General features: G+C 44.2%; 1 protein-coding gene across 13 annotated transcripts in view; it reads right to left on the bottom strand.

The window, feature by feature from the left end:
- Nucleotides 1-12,848, bottom strand: part of cacnb2a (calcium channel, voltage-dependent, beta 2a) — an 85,341-nt gene that overhangs the window by 40,774 nt on the left and 31,719 nt on the right. For 7 of the 13 annotated variants that reach the window (XM_035618971.2, XM_035618969.2, XM_035618978.2 and 4 more), the window contains one exon: nt 202-321. In XM_035618971.2, coding sequence (XP_035474864.2) covers nt 202-321 — 120 coding nt within the window. Of the gene's footprint in view, nt 1-201; nt 322-1,050; nt 1,316-1,447; nt 2,128-3,083; nt 3,165-3,923; nt 4,670-12,848 lie in introns of those variants that run through there. The other 6 variants (XM_035618970.2, XM_035618979.2, XM_035618984.2 and 3 more) reach the window with 4 other exon arrangements.

The following is a 12,848-nucleotide window of genomic DNA, read 5'->3' as shown; positions in this document are numbered from 1 at the left end:
AAAAATGGTGAATGCGTTCTCCTAAATCATTCGCACATACGGTTTCAGAACAAATTGGTGCTTACTAACGGTTCTTGCATGAGGCCAAATATCTAAAATAAAAGTAAGAGAACATACACACATGTTGACTACTGGTCCTCATTAAAATCTGAACACCCACCTGCCCCACTGTCTAAAGTAAAGGTTGGATGTGGTACCAACCTTGGCCTTATCAAGCTGTGCCTGTGCCTGTCGCTCTGCTTCTCTGCGCACTGCCTCCTTATCCTCCTCCAAGGACACATCGGAGTCTGATGGACGGCTGGTATAGGAGTCGGCGGAACCCTGCATGGACACAAACAGTGACACTTCAGCAACACACATATAATACAACTTTATCATGTCAATAAGTCACACTTTGAATCATAAGACAAAATTTACAGGTATCATCAGCTGAGAAAGTGGTGAACTTCACAGCATCTTGAAGACACTGTAGATAACTAATTTGCTTTTCCTTGCCCTCACTCTTCAAAGAAAAATACTAAATTTGGAGGCTGTGCAACTTACATATTTGTAGCCACACATGGCTCATTATCTGTGGAGCGCTTACTGAAATCTTGACTGTAGTGACTTGCAGTTGTGTGCAGTGTTGCCTGTTAATTAAACTCTCATGATAACATTAAGGATCTCTAACTTAGTGTTTTGCAACGTTGCTTCATTTTAGAGCTCTGTGCAGCACTCTGCACCACTGACGCCAGCTCCCTCGCTTGCTCCCTCCAACACATTGACCCGTCTGTAGGTGAGGCAGTTAGGACTGACCGATTTGGGATTTGCATCGAATTGCGATTTTTCTAGCAGATATCGCGATTGCGATTTGATTTGCGATTATAATTAGTGTGCACACACTGACAGAGAGCGAGATGTGTTGAAGAGGAGGTGAGAGAGCTCTCTGTCTGTTAGCAGTGTTCGTCACCTCACGGTGCCACGTAAGACATTGTCATACGGAGTACCAGTCTCAAACAACTCTCGAGTGGTTCTGTGTTCGTCACTACTGTCACTGATAGTTGGCCGTACACTCGTCATGTAGCCGCTGTGGCGCTGTGCCAAGCGCTGATACAGGTTGGTGGTGTTGCCCCGTGAAGTAGCAACGGTAGCACAGCATGTTCTGCATAACACCTGACGCTGAGCAGCATCGTCCTTTAAAAACCGACGTGCTTTTCTTCGAGACTAAAGTCTCCGCTGTATCAGTTTCCGACTGTTCTGTCGAGTTTGAGGACATTGCGCAGCAGGTTATAGCGCAGCGTGACTGATGGTTGTTCTTGGAACCCAGTGCTCCACTCGCTCGCGTATCACGTGACTCGTGTAATCGCGTTTTATCATATCGCGATACTATCGCAAATGCAATTAATCGTTCAGCCCTAGAGCCAGTGGACCTTCAAAACATCGATTACCGTCCTTTGATCATTCTTACCGTTCAACTCTCCTAACGTTACTCTGTGATGCGACTCTGCTCTGCTGCTGCATGTAGCAGACACTTACACTTTCACTATTTTATTTACAACAGCATCAGACTAACTATTCAATTTTTAATTTTTTTTTACAAATTAGAGATTGTTTATTTGATGAACATGGGCTACCACTTTTTATGTCTGTAAAAAAAGGAAATAGATGTCATGTTCCTCCGTAACACCGACTACCGCTGCAACCCTAAGCCACAACCACACAGACTGAAGTGTTCCACTCTGATCATCAAAGGAATTTCATGACATAATAAGCATAAAGGCTATGCTCAATAAAATGAGCAGGCATGCAATGCTGCTTTCAATCACATCACTATAAAAACTTAAGGACATCACAAGAGAAGACACTGGATCTGGAAAATAATTGACCTTGAAGAACACAATCTGTCTTTCACAGAATCCCCAGCAGCAATTTTCTATCCTTAGCTCTCTCTCACCTGCTCGCCCGCAGATATGTTGTCATCTGACAAACTTTCAGGGAAATGTTGAAGAAAACCAGGTCCCAGTGTGTCTGATGTGTGGTTGCAACAAGTCTACTCAATGTATCTTTTTCACAATCTTTTCACTGTGAAGCCATTAAAAATCTCATATGTACAGGACCTTGTAGTTTTCAGTCATTATTAGCATCTTATGTCTATGTAGTCAGGATGTGCACAATTATGATTAAATAAATGACTAAACAATGCTAGTCTGTACCAGAGATATCAGTCAGTTCAACTCATTACCTCTGCCTGTTTTCGCCCCCCTGTCTGTCTGTTTGTTGATTGGCTTGTTTGTTTGTCAGCAAGATTACTCAAAATATACAAAACGGATTTCCATGAAACTTGGTGGAAGGATGGGGCATTGGCAAAGAAAGTGCCCATTAAATGTTGACGAAGCTCTTGACAAAGGGATGGGTCAAGGAATTTTTTCATCACTTTCTTTAACATTGCGAGATAGGGTGTTTTTATGACATTTTCACCAATATCTCGGGAATAATGCATCAGGCATATTTCGGGGACCGATATCTATGCGTATGTGCAATTTGGTGCAGCTTGTTTGAATTTAAGGGGATGGCTGGCACTTGTACCATTCCTGTAATCTATCTATCCATCAGTACAACCAGCCGCACACATAGCCTACACGTACACAAGATTATTACTGTATGCACACACACACACACACAGGCACACATACTCGAAACACATTTTGTTGTATGCAACATGACAACAAGTCATAAATAATTGGTGAAGCAGGAAGAGTAATGCTTGCACGCCATTGCTGTATAGATCATAGTCTGCCAGTTGACAACTCTACCCTTCAGGTAAATTTAGCTTTAGTCTCAGTCACCCTTGGTTATCTCACAAGCTAACATGCTAAATGTGGCTCTCTTGCTGTAGCTGTTTTCTTTGAGATTATAAAATATCTGGCATAAAAATATATATTCACACACAAGTGCATCTTGATGAAAAACATTCAATCGTTTAATTCGTGGCAAAGAATAATACTAAAATGTGCACATGCACTACAGAACAATTTCAGGCATTAATCTAAGAATAAAAACAGGGATATTTAATTAAGTAAAGGTAGTGTAATCCTTGTCCTTACCTGTGCACCACTACACCACCCACACAAGGTCTTCCATTCATCTCACTGCACCATTACACTCTTGAGTTGTCTGAGTTAAAAATAGCCTTCCTCACTCTGTGCCTGATTAGAATTACCCAGCCATCCCATACATACAAAGGAGGATCATACCTCTCCCTCCTCTCCACTTACTTTACCTGGTGTAGTTACCATATATAATATAAGGTAATTCATATTTATGTTGTCCAACTGACATGTAAACCCTGCAGCTTGTTATTGTTCTTTGTTTCTCACCTCCCTGCTTTGTATCTAATATAAATAACTAATTTAAAAGCAAGTTGATCAACTATCCATCGGCTTCTTTTGATGTCTAGGATTATACTCATGCCCCTTTGACTTGCAAAACACAGCAAGCGACTAAACTACTGTATCTGTCATGTCTTTGGGAACTTAGATTGCTGCTCATGCTTAATGTGCAGCCCTCCACATGAGGATAGAAATGTCCTAAATTGGCTATTTACTACACATTTCTTCTCTGTTTTATGAGATATGCTGCTACAGTACATCTGGCCTTGAAAAGATACCTGGACTGCCATGATTATTCCATCAGGTCAGGGCTAATGATGAGGCCCGATCTGAGCCATCCCAGTTGGTCAGAGGGAGGTGATATGGAGCTCTGGCCAGAATCTGACAGCCATAACTGATAACATCCAGCTTCTCGTCGTCACCACACAATAACCGACAGTCGGGGTGACCTTAACACTATAGACTGATGTGTCCATTAGTGACACTGCAAAAGACACAAGCATGTGCAAACAAAAACACAAACTTTCTCAATGTAAACATTTAAAATCTTCTTACACAGGCATCGGAGCTCTTGACACGACCTCCCTTGGCTCGTTTCAGCAAGCGAATCCAGGTGGCCTTCATCAGCCACACTGGTCATTCAGTGTCCTGAGCCACTGACACCCCCTGCTTCTGCTTCAACTACACTTAACTGCACTGCTGTGGGCACCTTTGCACAAGCTCTGCAGTTACCGTCACTGCTCTGGCTACAGGTACATTCAACACCCTGGCTACATCGAGAGCGGGTTCCTGTTACACCTTGGCTGTAAATGCTACCTTCATTTCCTGGTAAATAAAATGCTTTGGAGTCTGAGCTCCTTGCTTTGCTGCAGCTCCAGCTAGCGCTGCTGCTGTCTTTAGAGCCACAGCTCCTGCTGCCGTTGCCAAAGATGGGGAATCCACAGGAGCTCTCTGCCCCGCGCATAATCTCAGCAGCTCTCTCCCCGTCTGCCCCAGTCTCCTTGATAGCTGAGTGCTCAGGCTGCCGCTGCAAGTGCTCAGCCTGACTCCCAATATAAGTCAGGTGGCTGCGGTGCTTCTCATCGTCTCAATCATGTTTCGGCTTCAGTCTCAATCCACTCCTCCATTGTATCCTCCTCGTGCTGCTTCCCAAGCGGTGACAGCAGTTTCTCTACATAATTCCTGGTGTGACTGCCTGTGACCGCAAACCCCCTCTCTCTCACTGGCTGTCTCAACCCGTCAACGTTTGTTCAGCACATCTCAGCTCCCCTGTGCTACTTCAGTGATTCTGCCTCTCTATCTCTGTCTCTTCCCACCCCTCCTTCTCCTCCTCCTGTCACTCCCCTTATTTTTTTTCTCTGTTACCCCTCACAGTCAGTCCATCTGCTTGTCGTGTCCCACAGATTACTGCTGGGCAGTGCGTGTGCTGATGAGTGCATAGTATCTATGCATCAACTGTGCATCCTGCTTTGTTCTTCTTACATATTAAAAAACACTACATTCTCTTTGATCCAAGCTGTTTATAGCTGTTAAACAATAGGTATCACATCTTGCCATCTTCTAACAGGTGAAAAGCTAGTTTAATGTAAAAAATTCTTAAATCTAAATCTGCACTCTTACTTTTGCCTCATATTAGTACTCATCATCATTCCCATTATGAATTCATGCAGTTGCTCTCAATTTTGTTCTTTCATGCTTTCCTTGGGATCCCAAAAATAATTCATTCCTCCATACATCGGCATCTTCATTTTTATCAACCAGTAACCACCCAAAACTTAAACGGATTTAAATTATTACCTCGAGCATGAACTGCATGCTTTTTATCATATATTTAATTAGTTACAGGGGCGCAAATTAAAAATGCAAAACATTGCTGCAAAATTCAACACACAAAACTGTATTCTGTACTGACTGTTACATTGATTATTTTTAGACAAAACAATAAATTAATCCAAAAAATTATCAGCAGATTAACTGATGATAAAAACAACTGTTAGTCGGATCCAGCAGTTGAGACAGAGCATGACAGAGATATAAGAGTTAAATACATCATTCTCGATCTTTTTTAAATAATCTCCTCTTCACTCTTGTCTCTGTAGTACGCATTCTGAGATGAAAGCTTCTCTAAATCCTTGCCTGTCAGATCAGCAGTAATTAATTATATGATAGTGGAGCATTGCAAAGCCACACAGGACAAATGAGAATAATTAGAGCCTTAATTAAAAAAAAATCCTGTCATCTTAAATGACCGGACGAAGCTAACCCTGCAGAAAGATTTTTCAAAATGTCCTCTCTTTTCTTTTTTTTTGCACTGCTGACGCATCATGCTCCCGTGTCTGACTGGTCATGAGATTGTGTCAGGTCAGAGTTGTTAGAGGTCAGTCCATGGGACCAGTGGTTGAGGAGGGCTTACTGGTTTATTACCAGCAGCCACTCCCTGGGGAGCACTAACTGTAGATCAAAGGATGACATGCTAATCAGTGGTGCTTATCATAACCAATCAATGAAACGCCTTCATCTACTAAGGGTCTTTTTCAACAAGACAGGTGGACTTTAAAAATGACACATCTTACGTGAAAGGAGAGAATGTGATTTTAGCCCATAATGACCAATTTGACCAACCTGAGGTAGGTGTTTTAAAGAGAGAGAGATGGATGAGAATAGTGGACAAGAGAAAATGTATCTCATTTGTTTGTAACACCGAACCTCTATAATCCCCTCAGCTGCAACAGTAAAACAGCTACACAAGACTGTTTCTGTGTTTCGTAACTGTTTCTTGGGAAATAGTGCACGGGTCACATATGTTCCAATAAGGTGGTTTGACACTAGCCTCTGGAGCTCGCTTAGTCGCACATCGATGCAATGCTCTGAATGTGGATACAAGGAGCCTGGAGAGGACGGTGGTTGAGCTGTTAACTTAACACTGGATTTCCACTGGATGCGGAACGGCTGCGAAACGGCGGCGCAGGGTGTCGTTGCGTGTTTCGCCGTCCGCCAATCCCCACCGCCTCCGCCACAGTGGTGCGCTGCGGTGTGGCCATGACGTAACGAGGACCCACGAGATCTCGCAAATTCAAGTATGATCGCGCGATATAACAGGGTGTAGTTTCTATGAAGAGAATCACAAACCAACAAGTTATTTCCATCATAAATGATTTGGTGATTTTGGACTTGAATAATCAGCATCTCCTCATCCATGGTGTCAACGGGGTGAACTGGTCGGTGAAAACCTCTGACCTGTTGACTTCAGGGCTGTCTCCACCCATTATGACATTTTCAAGGTGTAGCGCAGGGGAATATGATCCGCCGTGAGCACGGTGTATTTTATTTTGACAGTTAAAGTATGTTTTATTTTTGTTTCTGTGCTCGACTTCCTGTCCCGCACAACCTGTTTTGTGCTGAATTGCAGCGTATGTGCTCTGGCGTCCGGCAAAAATAGAAGCCCTACGTATCTGGTCCGGAGGGCTGCGGAGCGTAGGAGCTGTGACGGAGCCGTGCGAAGTCAGTGGAAATACACACATTGACTTTAATTGACACCTATTGGCTCCGTCGCCGTTCGCAGCCGTTTCGCATCCAGTGGAAATCAGGGGTAAGGCTACACTCTGACGGCAACACTGACAGAGTCACAGGGACAGAATGAGCCTTTGGTTCCCTGACAAGACTGACCTCTAGACCCGATACCACACTGACAGCACAAGTCCCCCACACACACCACCACTAATAATAATCTAACAGCTGTATGATACTGCATTGATCTGTGAGGAGAGGACTTGAATGAGTCACAGTTCTGTTTAAATTTGACGTCTTGCTCAAAGACAATTCAGCAAGGGCCAAAAGCATTGTTCAAATCCTGCTGGGGTCCTTTGTTGCAAGTAATACTCCGCCAAGTTCATTAAGAAACACTTTAAAAATATCTACTCAAAAACTCTACTCAACTCCCCTAAAAATACATCCAATTCAACAAACTGAATTTTGAAGGACAATCCTTCAAAAAACGGGGTTACATTCACTGGCAATATTTAGCTGTGCTAGCCTCACAACTCTAGGGAAGGCATTGTCAGTCTTTAGGTCAGTTGGGCCACCACTTTTGTCTGGACTGATACATCTCAGGAGCCATCAGTTGCAATTACATGAAGTTTTGTTTTAAGGCAATAATGTAAAACAATATTAAAAGCTTGTCCTAACTTTAATGAGATCAATAATTTTGTGATACATGTAAACACTCTTTCTCAACTGTGGCATGGTTCTTCTCTCTTGGCAGCAAATTCCGACTCAAATAAAGAACTGGGTGTTCCTCACCTGCATGAACCTGGGATAGGACCGCCCCCAGACCCACCTCCGAGGCATCTGACTGGACCACAAACTCATTACTAAAGTCGGGGGCCATGAGAACCGGTTATGAGCATAATGCCCTCTTCAGATTGCCAAATGCCTCTTCCGCCACCGGGGTCCATTTCACCATGCGGGAGTGTTTCTTTGTGGTCAGTTCTGTGACAGGAGCAGCTACCATAGCAAAGTCAGTCTGTAGTAGTTTGCAAGGCCTAAAAATGACCTCACCTGCCTCTTTGTCAAAGGTTTTGGCCTTCTGAGGTTTGACAAGGCCCCAGCTGATGGTATACCTTAGGTAGTTTGTCTCACTGTACGCCAGCTTGCATTTCTTGGGGTTTGCCGTCAAGCCTACTTGTGGGAGGGTATCCAGGACCCTCTGTACCCGAGGTAAGTGGCTTTCCCAGTCAGGACTCTGGATCACCACATCATCTAAATAAGCAGATGCATATTCTTTATGAGATTTCAATACCTGATCCATTAAACGTTGGAACGTGGCAGGTGCTCCACATAACCCAAACGGCATCCTCCTGTACTGCCAAAGGCCTGCTAGAGTAGCGAAGGCTGTCTTTTCTTTTGAGTCTTCTGCCACAGGAACCTGCGAAAAGCCCACCTGTTGACTTACCCGGCAGGTTGGTCTGTGGTCTCAGTTCTCCCCAAGGAAGGCAGCAAAGTGCACTTGAGGGTTGCTCGTAGATCCCGCTGTGGTCATTGGCTCATCGGACTTGTCACACTGCCACGAGATATGGCCCAACTTGCCACAGTGATAGCACTGTCGAGATTCAGGTTTCAGGAATCTACTTTGCTGTACAGGTGGATTAAACCCTCTTCTCTGTGAGTTAGAGGGAGGGCTATCGGGTTTGGTCTCTTTTTGGCGGACCCAGCTGGGCCGAATTGGAACGGAAGTTGAGGGTTCTTTACGGGGGAGTCGGAGCATATCGGAGGCTGCCTGATACTGCTCAACTGCTTCTAATAACTGCATGGCTGTTGTTAGTTTCTGGTGACTGATTACCTTTTTTGCTTCATAGGGCAATGCTCTCAGGTAACGGTCCATAACAAGGGTTTCCAAAATGGCTACTGAGTTGTTCTTCTCAGGTTCTAGCCACCTTTTGGTTAATCTAATCAATTCATGCATTTGTGCCCGGGGCGTTGTGCCCCTTTGGAAACTCCAATTATTGAAATGCTGTGCCAAACTAAACTTGGTAAGGCCATGGCGGCTTAAAATCTCCTCCTTAAGCTTGTCATAATCTTGGCCAATGCTAGTCTCTACATCTTGAAATGCCTTAAGAGCCTCACCTGAGAGAAAAGGAGCCAAGAGTACTACCTACTGCAACCCCTTTCGAGTAGCGGTTGCCTCGAATGCATTAAGGTAAGCTTCCACATCATCAGTCACTCCCAACTTCGGAATGAAATCCCCTGCCTTGAGTTTCGGCTGGGTCTGTCGAAGCTCTAGCTCCTTGGGTTGATCACCTTTACTTGCTGTTGCAGCAAGGCCACATTGGTTTCTTGCTGTGCCCTCTGGGCCTCCACCAGCATCTGTAGTAGTTGCTTGGATGTCCCTGGTGTGAAGCCCTGAAAAACATTCTGCCAAGTCTTCAATATCTTCAGCCGTCTCTACGCCTTAGTGCCCACATTCTCCACCATATGTGATGTCGTGAGAGGGTTTCCTTTGCAGCAGGCGGGGTGTAGGGCAGAGAACAGCCAAAACGCAGTTGCAAGCAAACAGAGGTTTTTACTTTAGAGCAGTCTCTTCCAGAAAATAGTCCAACGCAAAACAGTAAATCCAACTCAACAGCTTACTGGGCGCAAACCAAATACCTTCGCAAAGTCCTGGAAACTTAGGTTCTTTTTATAATGTCGGTCTCTCCACAAACTCCTCTCTGCTCTCTGCTTCTGCAGCACCCTTTGTTCCCTCTCAGTGCCTGAGCACCTGCTTTAATCAAGGGACCGAGGCATTTGCACCTCCCCGTGCGGTCCATTCTGGGACCTGTAGTTCGGGTAGTGGCCATCTTGTTATGGGGTAGCCACTCCTGTAGAGGAATATAGCATCCCTCTACCACATTTCCCCTTGTGATGTCACAATGTCCAGTAATGTTGCTTGTGAAATGAAAGGTTTTTTGTTACGGGCTTAGATGTTTTCGACAGATCGCTCGTGTTACCGCCTTTACTTTCAAAACATTTGTTACACTTGTGGCAACGAGCGTTGTCTCCATTGATTTTGATGAAGTAAAACCAGGCTGTCCGGTTCACTCTCTGAGCTGGCCATGCCCCCTTCGCAGCACACAGAGAGACACAAATCTCAGCTGGGTAGGCTTTTGTCAGAGTCAGACCGCAAATAACAGGCCTTTAAGGTGGCAGTAGTTAAACCTCTGCTTAAAAAGCCGACTCTAGACCCAGATAGATTAGCTAACTATAGACCCATATCAAACTTCCCAATCATCTTTAAAATCTTTGACAAATCTGCTGCTAACCAGTTATGTGACTATTGACACAGGAATAGTTTGATTGAAGACTTTTAGTCAGTATTTTGAAAACATAATAGCACAGAAACAGCACTTTTCAGTAGTCTGGCTGATGCTTCCTTATCATCGTGGACGTGCATAAGGTACACCTAGTGGCTAGTCTGGCACAAACAAAGCCAGGTAAAGGGAGAGAGGAGCTTCTGGGCTTCTGGGCTTCATTGGGAGGGGGGCCTTAAAGAGAAAGGAGCTAAAGCCAAGTGTTTAGCCCCATTCACACTGGCCAAAAAAACTGTTTAAACCCGCTAACACCCGGTGTTTTCTGCAGTGTGAAAACGTTTAATCGGCATTCAGCCGATTCGGCATTGATGTGAACGTCACACCCGGCTGAACGCGCTAATTTGTGTGATGACGAAGGAAATGAAGGCTCGACTTCTCCGTCGGTAACTGCTGTTACCTCACCAGCTGTAGTAAAGAGACCTCTCGCATGTAGCTATGTCGCTTAGCCTAGCTTTGGCTCGTTGGTGGTAACAACTAACACAATCCAGATCATCGATGAGGTTCAGAACGGGGCACTTTATTTCAACCCTTTGGCGGACACACACGGCATCATCAGGCGGTCTCTCATTACACAGTGGCCATAAACTGTCAGTAACATGGATGATGTGCGGAGCCCATGCTCCTTGTGGCTGCAGTTAGTACACAAACAACGTGCAGGGCCAACCTTCTTCTTCTCTCATACACATACTTCAAACCCCATATGGCCACCTGCTTGGCCAGGCTTGGCTCATAACGCTGCACTGAGTTTGTAAACTTTGAAAGAGCGACAAGTACAAGATATAAGGTAGCATTGACCACCGGCTTAGTGGCTTCCATGCTTTCTGTTGTTTACTTCACTGTTCTTCTTCTTTGTTTTATAGCGCGCACCGCTCTCTACCGCCATCTATGGCCGCCAACTGTCACTACACAATCATCAGCGCCTGGTCTGCTCACAGTGTGAAAGTGGCCAATTGCCGATTAAACGCAGGTCGACCCGCGTTTAAAAAATCCGGGTATACACGGTAATTTTGGCATGAAAGAGGTATTTCAGAGAGAGGGTGGAAAGAGGAGCTGCAGGAATGGACAGTATGAGGAAACTGACGTGTTAACTGAACATTAGAGCATGTAAACCTCTTCAAGTAATGAGCATAATATGTCTCTTTCAAGAAATAACACCTGTACTTCTCAGTGTCATATGCATAAAACTTGGTAAATGTTATCCTTTGTCTCTAAATTAATCTAGATAATTCATATCTCAACACCTATGTTTAAAGTGTGTTACGCATTTGTACGTTATGCATACAAACTTTCCACGGCACAGATTAGTGACAATACAAAAATCTATTGAATAAAATCCCACAACTAGCTAACAGATTATGTTAGAAATAACTTGCTTGCTAACTCATTCCTTATATAATAGACAGTGTGCTCCATAGTGAGTATTGGATGCAAATCTTAGTGCTCTGTTTCTTTTGTCATCACAGATGGGTGTAGTGTTGCACACCTGTAATTTTGGCATATCCATTGTAGGACTGGTCACAGACTATGTGCCATGAAAATTTGTTTTAGTTCCATTGCAAAAATGTGTGGTGTGAATTTCAGTGAGAAATGATTCTGAATGATAAGGCTGCTAGTAAATCTAGTACACTATATAGTAAATAGGAAGTAAGTTCACACAGCCTGTAACTACATGGCAACATCACACTTGTGTGTCTCATGTTTACCCAAAGCTTTGCATGAGACCCATACCCTGTAAGACCCAAACCTCTCACAAATCAATGTTAACACAAACAATTGTAGTAACAAAAAAAATTTGATCGATGAATTAAAATATTGAATGTTCAATAAAAATGTTTCACTATATCCAAGAAACTCTATAAGGACCAGAACAAGCAAGTATGCAAACAAACAAATTGGACAAAACTTTTGTTTCTACAGTTTGTTACTGTATTGTCCGTCGTTCCTGTTTTTATTTTATATTAGTTATAATATCCTCTTCGCAGACAGCTGCTTTAAATATCAACCACCTCGGTTTAACATTGCCGTGGTCTGGTACAATTAAACAAAACTGAATGCACCAGTCAGATTTTAACTGGCGGTTTTCCTGGTCAACTTTACGCTTTTTTCGGGCAGGTCAGGTTCTTTTGCTGTTTGGACAGTGATGGTCTATTTCAGAGTCCAGACCGTAGTCGGGACTCGGGAAGCAGGGGAGAGGTTTTCTTTCTCCAGGACCAAAGCGCTCTCTTGCTCGGGACCAACCCCTTACGTTCCCCAACAGCGTAGCGAAACACACACCGATACTTCTCGTTAAACTTGAGGCGCTGCGGCATTTATAATTATTAAAAAAACAGATCGCAACCTGCGCACGCTCGCACACACACACACTGGTATATTCCCGACAGGCGTTACACCACTCATACAACATCAGTTATTAGTTTTCTGAGAATTACCGGTCATGATGCAGGCAGTTTTATCTAGCGGAGGACCATAGAGAGCGCGCACGTCTTTTGACGGCGGAGATCGAGTGTATAGTTTGGGATGAGGAAGCAGGGCTGGACTGGGACAAAAACTCGGCGCTGGCATTTTTGGCCCAGGCAGCCCACACCCACTGTGATTGGTCAGACTTCAATAGCATTTATTGGCCAGGCGTCCATGC

This window comes from Scophthalmus maximus, chromosome 21, assembly GCF_022379125.1.
Source record: "Scophthalmus maximus strain ysfricsl-2021 chromosome 21, ASM2237912v1, whole genome shotgun sequence".
NCBI lineage: Eukaryota > Metazoa > Chordata > Actinopteri > Pleuronectiformes > Scophthalmidae > Scophthalmus > Scophthalmus maximus.
This window is presented reverse-complemented; position numbering and strand designations above follow the sequence as displayed.